Genomic DNA, 19,144 nt, shown 5'->3' on the forward strand with positions numbered 1-19,144 from the left:
AATTTAAAACACTTAAACTTCACGACTACAGACCTTCTCATTAAAAATAACTCAGAAGAGCCGGGTGGTGGTGGCGCATGCCTTTAATCCCAGCACTCGGGAGGCAGAGGCAGGCGGATCTCTGAGTTCGAGGCCAGCCTGGTCTACAAGAGCTAGTTCCAGGACAGACTCTAGAAACTACAGGGAAACCCTGTCTCGAAAAACCAAAAACAAACAAACAAACACTCAGAAGAAATGAATGGCTACTGTTCCATAGAGATACAATGATAAAGCCTTTAACTACACTGACTAGTTTAAATACATAGATGACAAAGAAATTAGGAGGAAAATACAAATAAATATAACAATTTGCAAATTAAAAATAAAAAGCACACAGTACAAGCTATAATGATGATAAAGAGAACAGAAACATGAGCAACAGTGGTCCATGACCACATTGAACTTGCTAAAGACTTACAGACACAAACCACCAATCACCAGACTTAGGGAGGGTATATACTCAATAATGATAGACATTTAAGACATTTCAAAATATCACAAACAAAAATGTCTATAAAATAAATGTTACATGAACAAAATATAGCAACTATAAAACAAAGTCCTAGGTTTTTCCATTTCTTTGCAGTGTAGATTAAACTATTTGCTACTGTCTCTATTAATGTGTAATTATTTGAGAAGAGATTTTGACAGTCAAGTAGAAATGGCTGAATACTGTCACTGACTCAAATTATTACTCAAACTATCCTAAACTAATTTAGAACAATCATTATAGTGTTAGCGAATTTCAAGGTACAGATGTATACTTTGTTTCTTAAATAAGTTTTGAAGAGCTTGTTAATGCTGCTTCTGAAATAAACAAGTAAATTACATAAGCTGACCAGGATCTTTTAAATTTATAATAATTTATTTATTATAGAAATAAAATTTTTGCTCTGGAACCACATAGTCTCCAGTCATTAATTTCTCCAGAATTCACTTTTCTAAATTATAAAATAACATCTAGTGAAAAGCAGTCACTACACCAGGAACCAAGCAATTAAAGTTTAAAATATACACAAGGACCCACTGCCAAGTAAAGCCAACTATGTCAGAACTGGTTAACTCACATTGTGACCTAATTCTCCTCACAGTTGTCCCAGACTAGTATGATGATTAACGCTAAACTATTGAAAGAAGTTGGCTAAACACTGATTCAGCAAACATTTTCTGTCAAAATACATTTAAAAATTGGGAAAAGCAAAAAAGAAGAAAAAAAGAAAGCTGTCTATCTGTTGAAGACCTTCAAAAACAAACCACTCAGTCACTCAGAAACTGAATAGAAGACGATGTGAAAAAACAAATGGTTAAGAAAAAGGACCTTGGAAGCTTTGATTCACTCATTAAAATAGGATGTAAATTAAAATGTTCAACCAACTTTTAACTATAAATTGGGTATAGTATCAGTCTTATAGCTGGTTGGGATACTTACAAGATAGAAATTTAAATAAGCATTAGTTGCATCAACAAAAGATTAAGGTAATGATATCTTTAACAATAACTTCTTTTACTAAAATATAGTCTAATTGAGAAATCGTTTAGGAATTCTAAATGAAAGCTGGGCATGTAGCTTAGGATACCAGCACTCACTTAGCATGAGCAATGCCCTGGGTTCCATCCACAGCACAGCAAGGAAGCAACAAAACCTTTTTGTCCAAAATAACAAGCTTTACTTAAAATATATATATGAACAGAACAAAACAAAACAAAACAAAAAACCAGTTTTACAGCCCAGTACTACTATGCTGACGTGGCTAGAATTCTGTGCTTCTGTGAGTTGAGCAATAACTGAACAATTTATAAGGATACACTTAAATGGGTCTCAGCCAATAAAATAACTAAGGAATCATTTAGATGAGAAATGACCAGTGTTTGAAAGTGTTATCTATATGATGTATAATAAAGCTATTATTATGAAAATCAAACTAACATTTCAGACAATTCTGAGCCAAGAAAAGTTTATTTATTTTTATGTTGTTAATTTCTTTTTAAAAAATACGACTAAGCTTTTACCCTTACTTTTGATAAAAAAAATCTTAATATTTTAAAATAATACAAATATACTCTACCAGTAAACCAGTCACTTTTTAAAAAGTGTAATGTATCTTTTCCCTCTCACCTAATATAATGCACTATAATATGCTACACCTTTGCCTGAGATTTCTAGATTGATGCAGAACAACTCTCTATGTCTATAAAATGACTTTGTAAACATGTGACCTTCCCATCCACTTTCCAATCTATTTTCTCTTTTCAATACCCACTGTCTGCCTGAAAGCCCCATTATCCTTCTTGCCTATCTCATGCTAGTGTGATTCAAACTGATCTTTTCAGACTCTGGCCCACTATTTTTCATTAAGACTTTTATTTTTATACTCAAAGTCTTACTAAAAACCCCAAATACCAAGGCGGTAAGAAACTGGGTACATGCTATCGAGGCATGGATGAGACCCAGAATCCCCAAAGCATCCTCCTAAGGTTAAGTGACTACACAGTCCACAGGAATGCACTGCAAAGTTCAATTTTATCTGAAGAACAAACAAGTACACTACACTGCACTTGCTCAAGAATTTTATTCTTGAAGTTATCACAAATTAGCTTTGAATAATGTGTGGCTGGATGAAATTCAACAAGACAAAACCTTAACTATTAAGTATATATACATATAGTAGTTGAAATTGTATGCTCAGATTTTGTGACCTCATAAAGTACGAAAAAGTTCCATAATTCTTTTGCCCTAACATAATCACAAACATGTTTATAGTACCAGGTCATTTTAGAACTAGCCACAATCAATTCCTATTCTAGTCAACAGATCCCCTCAGGTAAATTTTTGATTAAGAATAAACTAATCCCCTCAGATACACCTTTTTCTCTGAAGACAGGCTCTCAACTAAATATGTAGCCCTGGCTGTTGTGGAACTCATTATGTCATCTAGACTGGCCTTGAACTAACATAGATCTGTCAGTCTCTTGCAATCTAGGGCTAATGCTTCCCATGGTTCACTTAAGTTTTTAATCCAGCACTTTTCAGAGTTTTGTCTAAAACACCACTAGTATATAATATTCTACTTAAGCAACCTCAACAAAAGAATTGTGATGAAACAGTAAAGAAAGAAGGAATGTCAAGACATACCTGCAGAAAATATATCACAGAAACCAGCCATGTCCTGGCTTAGATAGCAGAAGAACATTCCAATGAAAAGTTAATTTGGCCTCAAGGTACTTTTAAGTTTGTAGAGATTCTTTACTGTTTGTAGATACAGTCCTGAGACAATAAGCAGTAAATCCTTTTTCTCTCTGTTGTTGTTGTTGTTGTTTTTTTTTTTGTTTTTTGTTTTTTTTTTTTTTTTTTTTAAGACTGGGTTTTCCTGTAGCTTTGTAGTCTGTCCTGAAACTCCCTCTGTAGACCAGGCTGGCCTTGAACTCACAGCGATCCACCTGCCTCTGCCTCCTAAGTGCTGGGATTAAAGAAGTGCGCCACCACCACCTAGCTATTTCTTAAGTAACAACAATGTTTGTGATCACGGTTATAAAAGACACCAGAAGTCAAACATGAACAAGATGAGATTTTAAACCAAAATAATGGACCTGTTCTCAAACTATTCAAAGATGGTTGAGAAAGAAGGAAATTCTCCCTGGTAAATGGCAAATGATAAAGACACTGAATTGATGAGAACAGGAAGGTGTTCTGCCACCAAATACTCTTCTATCTAACAATTAATGCAAAGAATAGGATCTTATTATCTGTGGATAAATTAATGAAAGTTCAAAATGAGATTTCTGCTCTAACATTTAATCCTTTCAAGAAATTAATTTAAATTTGACAATGTTTTACTTCTACTAAGCTGAAAAAAATTAAACAGGTTATATGCTATGCTTTTAGACTATATTCTAGCTGTCTTTACAAATGACTGTCAAAAAGCAACACATGAACTAATGAAATGGTTCAGTGGGTAAAAGTACTTGCCTCCAATTCTGATGACCTCAGTTCAACCCTTAGAACCCACATGATGGAAGGAATGACTTCCAAAAGTTGTCCTCTGCCTTCTACAAGTGTACCGAGGTGCATGCTCCCTATTGCTCTCCCTCTCCCTTCCTTCCCCCACCCCCCAAAATCTCCCACATCCCCAATCACTTATTCCCCCAAACTCTGGCATATCTGTCACTAGATAAACTATACAGCATTAGGGTAAATTTAAGAATTCTCTTTCGTAGTTTTAATTCTGGACAGACCCTTAGAATAGTGTAATTGGTTGGGGGTGAGGAGGAAAAATAATGGTTGCTGTACTCTTCCAGAGGACCTTGTGTGGAGGGGGACATCCCATTCCAAGCACCTACATGGAGACTCACAACCACCTGTGACTTCAGTTCCAAGGCATCTGACTCCCTCTTGGCACTGCTTGCACATGGTGTGCAAACATCTACATACATAAAATACAAATAAGGACTCTCTACTCATCTTAAGAAAGAGTCTCTGTTCACACAACTGTTTGCTATATAAGACAACTCCACAAAACTCAGCAGCTTAAACAACTTCCATGACATAAATTGAGTCAGAAATTTGGGAACAACATAGATGTACGAATAATCTCTACAAACTTAAAAGTACCATTAAGTCAAACTTTTTCAATGGCGTGTTCTTCTGTTGTACAAGTCACATACATTTAAACCAATCGAATGAGTCAAGGAGATTTCCCTCAGTGTGTGAGAGGACGTCCTGCAGAGAAAGGACTAGGGGTCTGACAACCCAGCTCGATGCCACAGCATGAATCTGACCAGCTTCCATCATGCCAGTCTGCCCGCTTCAGACTTCCGACCTCTACAACTTCATGAGCCAATTCCTTATACAAAACAAACCTCTCTAGGCAGTGGTTCCATTTAATCAGGAAGACCTAGGTAAATAACATTATCTTTGAAATTTGTGAACTGTTAACATGAATTCTAATGATTTCCTAAACATGTTTATGTTTTGAAATACCTTTTAAGCCAAACTACTTACTTGTAAATCATCTTCTCCTCCTTCAGCCTCATTTTTTGATGCTGGGCACCCTAAAATAAGAGGTCAAAGTTAATAAAGCATATATATCCCCTTAGATTTCCATATTAAAGGTTGACAATATCATTATAAAGATCAGAGATTGATTTCTGGGTAGCCTGGTTACAGATTCAAATACCAGACACTTGTATTTGTTCCTGTTAGAATAATAAAATGATTTCTCATCATCTCTTGGCAAATTTCCACTTACTTTCTTTTACAGCTAAGCAGACTTGTTATATTTCTCTGGTTGTTTAAGTGATGTCAAAATGTGATTAATTCAGTATTTAAATAGTCTGATCCAGGAAACACAAGCATCCAAAAACCAAGATTTTAGTTGTTCAAGTTAAAAAAGAAGTCAAGCTTGACTTACTATGGACAGTCAAGGCTCCACTGACTAACTTGTGCATATCCATGTCTGCTTAAGCTTTTATGGTGTTGAGTGCATTTAGTTACAATAAATTAATATAAAATGACATGCAGTAGTAGAGCACACGTCATTTATGTTTTAGACATAGCTAGCAATGAAGCAGGCATGAGATAAAAAGAAATGTGGTCCTTGTAAAAAGTAGTTTATTTTTTGGGATAAAAAAAGTAACAGAAATTTAGTAAGTTTAGAGAACTTTGATGAGGAGGAGGATATTAAATTTTTAACAAGACAGGCTGAATACAGCAACAGTAACCTGGTGAGGCAAGTACGCATTTCCTCCTTAAACATAAACTGGCACAACATTGTGAACCTGATTTACTCCATCTTAGAAAAAGAAGTATTCTCGTACAAGGGCATTTAAACCTGTATTTATATACAGGTTTTAAAAAATCAGCTCAAAATCTAAAATATATTAAGTTGAGGAGTATGAATAATGATTTTTCTCTTTAAAAAAATTTTATAAAATTTAGGTAAACAATTAGAATCAACTGGGCAGCTTTAGAAAATATGCCAAAATTAACCAGCTTCACACAATTATCAAAACACACTCAGTATTAAGCATTTTCAAACTCATCTCTAGTGTTCTCCTAAGTAGTTTATTTCTTCAAATTTCTCTAAATTACCACCTTGCACTTCCCTACTTTCTGTCTGCTTGCTTTTTAAGATATAGTCTCATTATACAGCCCAACCCAGGAAGAGCTTGAGCTCTCAACCCCCTGCCTCTGTCCCTGAGCACTGGGCTAACAGTCACATTTGACCACACTGACATTTCTGTATTATTAAAGGTTTTATCCTTCTCAATTAGGAAAAAAAATATTGGTTATTATCTCCTATGGGAAGATAATAATCACCATCTTAAATCTTAAATATCATCTTTTTTTGTTTAAGCAAACACACATCAGAACTATGGGAAAATAAATTCTCCATTTAGAATCTCCATGTTTGGGGCTGACCATCATTTAACAAATTGGTAAGATAGTAAAGGGGACAGATGAGGTTGAGGCCTCTGCCAAATCTCAAGAAGACCACAGAGTTTTTTAACTGAGTATCTAGAATCTAGATATATGTGAGTATTACAACAAGGTTTCTTTCTATCTCATTAAATAGAAAAGAGTTTAATATTCCATGACACACACTGCTGACAGGCTCTTCACAATACCACCTTCACCTGGTATCAAATGCGACTGGACAAACAAAGAAGCCAAGCAGACTCCTCACAACTCATTACTCTTTACTTACTATGTCCTTTGAAAGTGTGGGCATGTTAACAGACAACCTTACTTGATTAAAGGACACAACTACTTTAGGTCAACATCAAAGAAAGAATAAACATTTACTGCTATCTATATATAAGATGTAAACATTCAGAAAATTAAAAAAAAAACCTACCTTGAGAAATATCCTCTATAGCTCTTCGAATGCCTCGATCAAAAGCCCTAGCATCAGCAGGACTTTGAAAGGTAAGGCCGAACTTCTTGTCGTCGATCTTCCAGTGGTGAAATGTGGGAGTGACCTTGTTATAAACGAGGTCTTTTTTAAGCATACATTCCAAAACCACCTGCCAAAAGTCAGGTGCCAAAGTTAATGAACACACAAAATGCATCTAATGCAGCTTTGACATAAACACTGAGGACTATAAATACGAGTGTTTTTAAATAAAATGAGCTACTGAATGTAATCTTCACACAGTCAACTTAATAAAGGGACTAAGGAGTTTGTAAACAGAATGTGGATTATGCTATCATTTAAAAGAATAAACACAGTGCTGCATACAAAATTTCCAACAGAATATACTTAAACTTGTTTTTGAGAAAGCCTGGGAAATAGACACAACAGAAGTGGTAATAACAATATGACTTTTAAAAACCACTCTCCCCCTTTCTCCTTGTGTTTCTGGGTATCTAACAAGCGCTCCCCCATTAATTACATCTTCCAGCCATTCCTCTTCTAATTTCTTAAGAGACCCATTACAGAAGCAGATCTAATACTTACTTGCCATTTTAGTAGCTTGGTTATTGTTATAAAACTTTTCCCCCTTGGAGACAAGGTCTCACTGAGTATGTCTGACTGGACTGAAACTTCCTACAGAGACCAGGCTCACAGACCTCCTTCCTCTGCCTCCCAAGTGCTGGGACTAAAGGTGTGTGCCACCATGCCTGGCACTAGGTTGCTAACTTCTCAAAGGTCTAGCTTCCTCATTTTGAAAATACAGTAACAACATTAAATACATCCTATAATTTTGAATGAAAATTTCATGTAATTTGTGGGATAATGCAGCTTTGTTTCTTCATGTTCTATTTTTTCTGAAATGGTCAGGGAAGTAACAATAATGGGTAAAATGACTTCCTCCCTTTTACTTGGGTTATCTATTTTTAATATCTGCTCTATACATTCTAATGTATACAATTTTTATTTTACTTAATTTCTGTTTGTCTATGTTTGCAGTGCTGGGAATTGCATTTAGGGCCTCACACATGATAGGTAAGTGGTCTACCACTGAGCTACATTCCTAGTCCAACATTTTTGCTTATTTTATTCTGAACTGTACCAAGAAGGTAATTGATGCCCCATTGCTCTTTAAAACTTGGGTGTCTTTCTTAAGACAAGAGTGTTCTTGTATGTAACACAGTGATCAAAGTTAACATGGAGATACACTTTTAGTTCATATTCTAATTTTGTCTGATAACATTTTAAAAACTTCTAGTATAGGGTTCATTCTAGGACAAACATTATATTCTTTAATATGGGAGCCTTTATCTACCAAGATTTTCAGTCAACTTTCTATCACATTTGCTATCATTATTACTATACAAAAGAGAAAAAAATACATGTTAAGATTACTCTATAAGGCTAAAAGAAACCAGTTAAGAACCACCTAAGCAGCACTCAGATCACATACCTATTTTATTTCTTCACACTAGTCATAATGACTTCAAACCACTTTGCTTCCTAGTCTGTTTATTCCTAGTGCTTCTAAGACTAGGAATGCTACAAGGACTTGGACTCAGATTTTTTTCTTGCCAAATTTTTGACCTCGGGGCAACCTGTGATATGTACACAAACACACAAACACACACACACACACACACACACACACACACACACACACACACACAAAACATGCTCAAAAACACTATGCCCGCTACTCCGGGCTATCACCTTCACTGGCATGCCTTTTCCACACACTACTAACAATCCACTCAGTCAGGGCAACTACTCTGTATGTGAAATATTTTCTTTCTTTCTTTTTTTTTTTTTTTTCAAACAGAAAGTATACTTTGCTTTAACCTTTACAGTCTTCCCAAAGCTAGGATCAAAACCAAAATCCTAACCATGGCTGATTGCAGCCCAGAGATGGTCCCACTCCACCCATATGACTTCCTACTCCATTCTCATTTCCTGCTCTGCTCTCTGCTCCCTTTACTCATCTGAAAAAGACTCTGGAGAGACATTCCCAGAGATGGAGTAGCATAGGTCACTTTCTCTGCCTATACTTTATTACTCAACCCACACCTCGCAAAGATGCCAATTCATACAAACATTCACTGAGAAAAGCCCTTCCTGACCTCTAGACAAGATATAGTCTGATAAAGTTTCTGACACTGTAATTTCAAATTGGGTGTTTTTAAACACCTCCTTTCATTAAGTCTATAAACTGCATCTATGTTTGGCTATCACTGTATTCCCCTAATCCTTACAACACAGAAGCAACCTTACATATCGAATAAACATCCTTCCTCAGAAAAATACACACGTGTACAGTTTCTTCAAAAACTTGCAGGCTTTATGTGTTTTCCAGATCTCCACCCACTGAATTAGGTTACACCAGGCTACAGGTGGCTTTTACAGGTTCCATAGAGTCCAGTGGACAAATGTTTTGGAATTTTGGAGGTCATTATTAAACATTCAATAATAAAACTTTATAGTGAAATAAATTACACTGATTACTGCTTTGATTCATGTCACCCAGTATAGGGTAGTTCCTGCCCTGCTCCTCATTTTTTTCAAACATCATATTCAATGACACTGGTAGAGTGAAGTCAGATGAGGCAGAAGTATGTAAATACTATAAATCACTACCTCTGTCCCATTTGAAAGTGGTTGTTAAACCTTTATCATCAAAGCACTGGGACTGATGCCTGTTTGATAGCAAGTCTTGTTAACTTAGTGCTAGGGTTTTGCTGATGGCTGCATGTGTGGAAAAGTATTCTATGCTGATTTACTATTTGTTATACAACTATTGTTTAGTAATAGAAATATAAGAAGACCCAAATTAAGTTCTAGAACTCAAGAATAAATACAGTATAGGTGTTAATAACTATAACACTTGTACTGAAACTCATTCATAAATATAGGAAATGCAGTATTTTAGAAAATGGTAAATTGGTTTGTTTGAAAACAGGAAAGAACAAAGAAGTTTGCTTCTAGGTATTATGTAGCATGTCACTAAATCTTAATGCCTGAAAATATTGCTTAGTTAGTTCTTCTGTTATATTTCCTAAAATTAATACTTTCCAACTGTTTCCTTTTAGATTAAAATCTCAATGTGATCTACACTACTATCTACCACTAGTTTCCAAATGCTATCTTCTTGGAGATAGATAAAAAAGGAAAACACTGAATTCTTGGAGATATATACAAAAGTGCAAACATTGAATTCATGCAATACACAACAGGCACAAGGGTAACATACCAACAAATTATGAATCAGAAAGAACTCAACTTGTTTTTGCCTATATACTAGGGATTAACTTGCTGATATACAATACATTTAATGTGGCAGAAAGACATTCTTTAGGGCTACAATGGTGGTAGCTACTGAGGGTTTAAGAGCAGTCAGTGGAACAGAAAGACAAGTTACCTATTAATTACCACTACCACACAACCAAAGCCTTTGTGGATAATCTTAAATCTATGTCACTGAGAACATGTTGTATCAAACAATAGTCACATAAATCTCAGACTCCATGTCTGAATTAAATAACTTCTTTTCTATTTAAGTCACAAATTACAAAGCTGTTTCATATTTGACTTAAAATAACATTAATTGAGGGAGGAGATGGAGAGGAGAAAGAAGAGCAGGGGAGAACTCTATTTATAATTATTGGAGCTTCTTTACAAGAGAAGATCCTGTATACAAGAAATGAATAATTCCAAGTTCCATTAAAATGATCCTAAATGCAACTGCCACACTTAATAAAAATATGTTTTAAAACTAGAAGCAGTATGGTTTGCTTATTTTGCCATTCATAAATGCAGTCATAGTTGAAAAGCAAGGCCAGGAGCTGGCTCCATGGGTCAGACAAAGCGTCTGTGAAGCCCCGAGTAAAATGTCTCTGAAACCTACGTAAAGACGAGCACGGCAGTGCACCCTGCAATGCCTGTGTACCTACTGTGAGTTAGGAAGCAGAGGCAGGAGAATTCCTAGAAGCTCTTGGACCTGCGAGCTCAACATAGTCAAAGGCAAACTATTAAGACAACCTGTCTCAAAAAAAGGTGGAAGGCAAAAAGAAATGTTGTCTGACCGCTACAAATGTGTCTTGGGATGTGTGTGCCTGTACACTATACCTCCGGGGGGGGGGGGGGGGGGGAGGAAAGGAAGGAGAGGGTGAGACTGTATGCTTCAAATATATCTCTACTTAATTTGAATTCATAATTCAAAATTTTTCCAGGATTAAGTAGTTTAGGAAATGGGTGAATTTCACCAGGTCTCCATGATAACCTTAAAGGGCATTAATGAGTTAGTGAGACAGAAATTCACACAAGAATACTAATACACACATACATACAAGTAAGTAGCCTCATTCTCATTTCTACCCAAGAGAAAAATCTTATTCTAAGTTAATAAAATAGTTATTGTACATATTAATATTAAATAAAAAAATAACTATAGAAATACTTTGCTGAAGTATTTTAACAAGAATTTCCTAAAGTAATTTGTGACTGATCCACTTAGAATGTGGTTAGTTATCAAAGATCAAGAAGTAAAGATGTATTATTCTTATTCTGTTAGGGTTAAATAGATATTAATTATAAAAACTATATAAAACTATGGTGTGTAGAATATTAGTTGAAGATGTATTACATTTGTTTATGCTGCTGAATATCTGTTTAATGATGCAAAGATGTGCTGCATTCTTTTATGCTGCATTTGTTTTAACTGTCAAACTGGGTTACTTTGCCTGCCTAAAACACCTGATTGGCCTAATGAGCTGAACAGCCAACAGCAAGGCAAAAAAGAAGGGGTAGGCATGGCTGACATGCAGAGAGAATAAATAGAATGAGATCAGAAAAGAGGGAGGAGAGAGAAAAAGAGAAAGAAAAAACACCAGGTGCCAGCCACACAGCCAGATACAGAGAATGAAGAAAAGACAAGACATACCGAATAGAGAAAGGTAAAAAAGCCCAGAGGCAAAAGGTAGACAGGATAATTTAAGTTAACAAAAGGTCGAGAGAAACAAGCCAAGCTAAAGTCTGGCATTCATAATTAAGAATAAATCTCTGGGTATTTATTTGGAAGCCTAGTGGTGGGCCCCCAAAAAGTAAAAAGTAAAAAAACCAACTGCACTCTGGAATTTAAAAAATTCTACCACCACCCATTTATTAAAATCTAGTATTAAAGAGGAAGAGGAAAAACATGGTCTCTGTGCTATTACGCAAAGTTAAGCAAACGTGGAGAAGGACGGTCTACTAGGTAACTCTCTGACTCCTGTGACAAAACTCATGAGGACAGCAGAGGAAAGAGGGTGCTCCCGACTGTCTGAGGGTAAGGCGTTGCAAGGCAGGAAAACATGGCGACACAGCACAAGGCAGCTGTCACACACACTGAGTCCACAGTCAGGAGGGAAATAAAGAGAGCCAAATACTTGAGCTGTTTGGTCCTTTTTTATTCGGCCTGGGTCCCAACCCACAGGATGGTGTGGCCTACATTCTGGGTCTCTCTTTCCCTCCTCCTCAGTTACACCTCTGTGGAAACACTCTCAGAGGCCCAGAAGTGTGTCCTCAGCGATTCCAAGTCCATACACAGAGTTAATCATCATGATTATTTCCAGTAAAGTGTCCAAAATAACAATACTGAGTTATGAAAAACAGAATGAACAGAAACATAACATTCACACTCCCAAAGCATGATGAAAGACAGCGAGAGAGAAATGTGGTACAGTGACTGGATGTCTGTGGGCCCTGTACCCAACAACAGCTGATGGCATCCCATGTCTACCATGCTCTGCCCACCTTACTTTGAAGAATTAACTAAGGTAACACACAAGGTATTCAGAGTGGTGTTAACTGTCAACTTTAGAGAATCCAGATTCACATGGGAGATGGGCCCTGAGCAAGCTTGTAATTATCTTGATTACATTAACTGAGTGAGAAGGTCTATCCTAACTGGGGATGGGGTCATGCCCTGTGCGGGGATCTTAGACTATATAAAATGGAGAAAGCGAGTGGACGACTACAAGTATTCACTCATCTCTGCTTCTTGAACTGTGAGAAAATTGAAAGTAGGAAGGGTAAAGTCGATTTGGACAAGACCATTAAATTTCATTTGCCACCCACACACTGGAAACAAATGCATGAAAGATGGTCTTTAAGATGTGTAACATTTAAAAGAATTTACTCACAACATAATATATATTTTGGCAAAAGAATCACACAGACTGCATTCTCTAGAATAATAAAAGTAAAAATAACTCAATTCTCTACTTCTAAATAGCTAATGAATCAAGGAAATCAGCATGAGAATCAGACAACAAGGAAACAACTGCATGTAAGAGTAGAGGGCCGTGCATGAGGGAACAGTTTTGCATACATAATGGCCTAGGTTTCAGGAGAACAGGAGTGGGGAGGAGGAAGCAGGGGGATGGATCCTATGTGGGGTAACCAAAGCAGAATATTTAAAATGAGTTTGTAACATAAAAATCTTGACAGATAAGAAAACCAGAAAACAAAAGAACTTAATGTCAAAAGTACAAAATAAACACACTTTTTTTAGTTTAAGAATTTAGAGATCTAAGCAAAGAGATTAGATGACTCATCATAAATGCAATTCCTGCCAAGGCCCCATAGTCTTCCTGCAGACAGAGGCAAGACCAGGACTTCGACTTTCTATAGAAGGGAAAGACTGTGGACCGACAACAATCTTGAAGAGACAAGGACACAGTGGGAGGATTCCCTCTCCTAGGTATCTGTGCTAATGCACAGTACGGGAGTATGGGATACAGCATCTGCAAGAAAACTGTCAAAGTAGGAGAACAAAAATATGCTTAACTATCTTAAAGGAAGACAGAAAGGTGATTCAAGGAGGAAGGACAAACTTTTCAACAAATGCTGCAGAGAAATACAATCATTCAGCCCAAAGACAGAGAATCTTAGCTTAACTATAACAGTAACTAAAAATTAGTCTAAAATGGGTTTAAATATAAAATACAAAACTATAACATGTGTAGGACAAATTATAAAATATAGCATCAGAAATAACAGACAATAGAACAGTTTATGGATTTGACACTAAAACAGCAGTCTACTAAAAGAAAAACAGATAGATAAATGAACTTTAGCAAAACTTAAAAGCTCTATAAGAGCCTATTAAAGAATGAAAAAGAAAATTACAGACTGGGAGAAAACATGTACACAGCACATTGTTCCACCAAGAACTACCATCCAGAATAGAATTAGCACTGAAGCCTCAATAGAAAGAAAGTATCCTAGTGAGGAAATGGGCAAATGACAACAAATATCTCACCAAGAAAGGATACTATTAGCTACAAGGGAAATGAACATGACTTTTCCTTAGATGCCTAATTACCAACACTGAAAAGTGAGCACATGAAATGCTGACAAGAATGTTGTGAACACTTGGGTACCTCTTGAGCAAATTTACCACAGCACAGCCACTTTCAGTACAAGTTTAGCAGCTTCTTACATCATTAAACAAATGACTATCACATAATCTAGCAAACTCTATTTTGATTATCCTAGAAAAAGGAAAGTTGTGTGCACAAATGAATGTACAGTAAAATTTATACAAATGCTCACAGTAGCCTTATCTATGAAATGGTACTAGAACAACATAGAAGTCCTTCATTAGTCAATGATTAATATAAAAAAAACTATACTTATATTACAAAATATTAGCAATAAAAGATTTTTTAAAACAAGTTATACTGAATAAAAAACAAGACAATCCCGAAAGGTTGCATACTTACAATTCCACTTTTATAACACTTTGGAAATGACAAAAATCATAGGAGTGATCCAGAGAACAAACAAATCAGTGCTTGCCAGGCTAAGAGTGATATGTATGTGGCTATAAATAACAACAAGGAGTTGTCGTTGGCTACTTTGTACTGTGCCTGTGGATGTTAATTTATGTGATTAAACTCTACAGATCTAAATACAATAAAAATTGACTAAGGTTAATACAGAAATCAAAAGGTAGTTGTCTGCATGAATATTCTAGTATAATATAATAATAAAGCTTTTTAAAATGTTATCTCTCATTGGGGAAACTAGAGAATACATACAGGATCTCTTTACATTATTTTTATAACATTAATAATCTAAATTTACTTTAATAAAATTAAAATATCTATGGGACACATTCTAAACCAGATTTCATAAAAATTAATATCAAATTCTGGTGGCAGGTGAGAAATACAAAAATGCTACATCCACAATAAAAGATATCTCTCCAGGTAACAGCCAACATCATAATTCTATGTACAACAGTAGAAAGTCTATAAATTCACAAACAAAACAGGGATCCTTAATTACTAATAATACCTAAAGTTATTCAGAAAGATCTACTTAGTATCTAAGAAAGAAAAATTACTGGAAGAACTTTAAAAGACTCCAAGAATGGCAGAAAGAAGATGGCAATTTTTATGTATATATGAAAAAGATTAAATGAATATATACCCCTATGGCTTAAAGAGAAACTATTCATACTTCGCAAAGTAAATACAAAAACACATTCTACAAGAAAGTAATAACTAATGAAGACAAGTGGTGCCAGCAAACACCAAACTCTCTCTACACAGCTCTAATAATAAGAAAGTACATTTGCCTAAAAACCTACCAACTAAGAGTTAAGCAGGAAGCTGCATGTAAATTAACTGAGTCCCTGCAAATTCCTGTGCGCAGCTCTAACGTCCAATGTGGCTTTCTCTGAAGACAGGGCCTGTGAGGAAGTGACAAATGTCAAATGAGATTAGACACACAGCGCCTAAATTGTTATGAAGCAAGTGCCCCATTGACGGAAGAGATATCAGCACTCCTCCCTAGGCCAGAGGACTTGCAGAGAGTCTCCCAACAAGGAAGTGCCCTCATTAGAAACATAAGCAGGAAACATCCTTGATCTGACTCTGTGACACCCACAACTGCGAAAAACATAAGCCATCTAAGCAATACTGTATTATGGCAGCCTGAACAGGAGTCCGAGCACATGAAAAGACAACAGTGAATGATTAAATACAGACAAAAGTGATATTAATTAACCAGTTAACTAAAAGTGTGGATAGCCAGGTTATAATTAAGAGTATAATAAAAGTAGTGGAGAAAGCTAGCATGCAGCACCAATAATTTCAATTAAAAATTTGGACTCTAATTCAGAAATCAAGATGGCTACAAAACTTTAATAGCTTTAACAGAAGTATAGCTCAGTAGTAAAGTTTTTGCCTAATAAATATAAGGTTTTTAGTTCAATATCCAGTACCACAAACGGTGAAACAAGAAAACAGCCTACAATTCAAAAAATAAACAGCACATCAGAATGGGAGACCTAGTATGAAGCACTAGCATTGGGCACTAAAGAGAAAGATGAAGCCAACCTAACTGACAAGTGTGACCCACCATACCAGTATGAATCAGTTCAGTGTACTAGAATTCAAAGAAATATGAGTAACTAATGAACAGCCTGATGATCATCATATAAAACAGACAATTGAATTTTAAGATATGTGAAGCACTGGCTAAAGAAAGGTCAAACTACAAAAGGTGAAGCTGTCTGAAAGAGGAAATAAAGGCAGCCAAAAGGGTAACTAGCTAGCTCTCAATCCTAACTTTCAGGAACCAGGTATCACAAGGCTCCAAAACATAGCAAACAGTGATGGTAAGAGGCAGGGTTTTTCCTGTCAACAGGCATCATCAGCCACATTAAAGAAGTAACTGCTGTAAAACTACTTTTGGAAGAAACTCACAAAACTTACAAATGTTCACAAAGATACTGAAAGCATTAATTTACTTCTGCCATTGGTGGATTGACCCTGAAATACACAGGTAAGGATGGACTGGTTGAACACTGCTGGCATGTGTTCAAATTCCATTTATTCGTAGCAAAGCTGATTTTCTCCAAGTACTGTGCTTTTGGATTGTGGCAACAAAATGGACCTGAGGACATGTGAGCATCTATTTACAGTCCTCCTTTCTACAGTGTTTTTTTTAAATTAAACTTTTTAAATACTTATTTTATGTGCATGAATGTCTGTTGATGTACTGTGCTCATGCCTAGGGCATAAAGGTCAGGAAAAAAGCACTATTTCTTCTGGAACTGGAATTACAGATGGCTGAGATCTGCCATGTGGGTTCTAGGCATCAAAGCGGGGTCCTCTGAAAGAGCAGCCAGAGCTCTTAACCCTGGGGTCATTAGTTCCATACTTGTAAGAGTAGGCATATTCTGAAGTTTAATATACATTGCTTCAGCTGATCTATAGGTACTCAAGCAATAACACGAAAATACCTGATAGTCTATCCTTGAGAAAGATATACCTAAATAGATGAGACAAAATGTTAAGGCCAGATCATTTTCTTTTGACATAAGAAAATAAGATTCTCTGTAGGAACATTATTGAAAAATAGAACTATGGAAACTGGGCAATAAAAAAAATTAGGAGGCTTTTCTGTGGCAAAGTAAAAAAGATACAGAGGAGGACAACAAAGATCAAGTAAGAAAGTCTGGTTGAACAGTAGAGATCACATATCACGGTTCATCCCTACATCAATGACTACTGTTAACAAATATTTTGTTTCCACTTACCAAATCCAAAATGTCTGAGATTTTATATATTATCCAAAACTAACACCATAACCGTATTCTACTCTAACAATGCTCAAACTATGGAAACCTCAACATACAACTAAAATATAAATCATCTTCACACAAATGTTACCCAATCTTCTCGGTCAACCTGTCATTGGCTACTCTGAGTATTACCCAAGTTCCTGACAGAAAAACTTCCTACACCATTTCTTCCAGCACTACCTAGCATGTTGTTTAATATTTACTTTCATTAGAATGTATATGCTGTGAGAACTGAGATTTCTTAATTCATTTTCATAATCTCAATTTGCTGTGGACAATGATCTTGTACCCTGTAAAGATTTACGAGTTATACTGCTTTAATAAAACACTGATTGGCCAGTAGCCAGGCAGGAATTAGAGGAAGGGCAACCAGACAGGAAGTAGAGGCCAGCAACAAGAACAGGAGAATTCTGGAAAGAGAAAAAGACTCAGTCTGCAGTCACCACCCAGATGCAGAGGAAGTAAGATGAGAATGCCTCACTGATAAAAGGTACCAAGCCAAGTGGCTAACATAGATAAGAATTATGGATTAACATAAGTTATAAGAGTTAATAAGAAGCCTGAGCTAATAGGTCAACCAGTTTATAATTAATGTTGACCTCTGTATGTTTTGGGGACTGAATGGCTGCCAGACAGAAACCTCTGTCAACACCAGTTCTTTTAACTGAATTTGGCACAAGCATCTGCTGACAAATTATGTGCTATATGGTTGGAAGGACAACTCACCTTTAAAAATTTAGAATTAAAACAAGTAACATTATATGGATTCGACAGGTTATATCTGGGAATAAGCGTGTATATGTGAAATATATATATATATATTTATGCGATAGCAACTGATAAAAGAGGCTATAGAAAGGAGAGTGGGGAGTACAAAGGAGGGCTTGGAAGGAAGAAATAGAACCCAGATATAATCTCAATATATTCTAAGCTTTAAAATGTAGTTATTAAATGGGCATGCTGTATGATGTTGCTTTTATAGTTGATATAAAAATTTATCAACTTATTGCCTAGCACAGAGTGGTTGAGAAAATAATTTACAAGATAGGAAAAAACAATTCTGATAAAATTAATAAAAATGCTAAAGACAGGAATTTAGTGAGCTTAGGAGAAAATACAGGCAAAGTAATTGAACAGGCATAAAATTTAAGTACAAAACTACAGAGCCCCAAGTGGAACAGGATAGCCCTATCAACCATATCAGAAGAACCTGTTGGAAAGAGGACCACGGTCAAGACAACAAAGAGCCCTCAGGAAGAATGAGAAGGCCCAGAGGCAGAAGAGCTTTTTTGGGGAGCAATTGTGAAGGTCAGAGCTGAAAGTGGAAGTCAGAGGCTGTGATTTTCTGAGGGCGGCACACTGAAATAGCACAACACCTCTACTCCCACTCCTCCCTCTTCCTAACTGTGATATTCCAGTTCACACAACAGTGTCTTTCAGGAGACAGAACTGCCAAGGAGGCCAAACCCTAAGTAAAAGCTAGTGAAGTCCTTTAGATTTTAGTGGAGCACACTCCTACAGTACTGCCATTTGACAGTGAAGCAATTCAGAAGTATCATGG

General features: G+C 36.1%; 1 protein-coding gene across 2 annotated transcripts in view; it reads right to left on the reverse strand.

Annotated features, from left to right (window-relative positions):
* The window catches only part of Spred1 (sprouty related EVH1 domain containing 1), a 78,551-nt gene that overhangs the window by 11,678 nt on the left and 47,729 nt on the right, over positions 1-19,144 (reverse strand). For both annotated transcript variants that reach the window (XM_038331599.2, XM_038331600.2), the window contains exons 3-4: positions 6,894-7,062; positions 5,039-5,088 (exon numbers count right to left, since the gene is read on the reverse strand). In XM_038331599.2, coding sequence (XP_038187527.1) covers positions 5,039-5,088; positions 6,894-7,062 — 219 coding nt within the window. The remainder of the gene's footprint in view (positions 1-5,038; positions 5,089-6,893; positions 7,063-19,144) is intronic.

Source organism: Arvicola amphibius, chromosome 5, assembly GCF_903992535.2.
Source record: "Arvicola amphibius chromosome 5, mArvAmp1.2, whole genome shotgun sequence".
NCBI lineage: Eukaryota > Metazoa > Chordata > Mammalia > Rodentia > Cricetidae > Arvicola > Arvicola amphibius.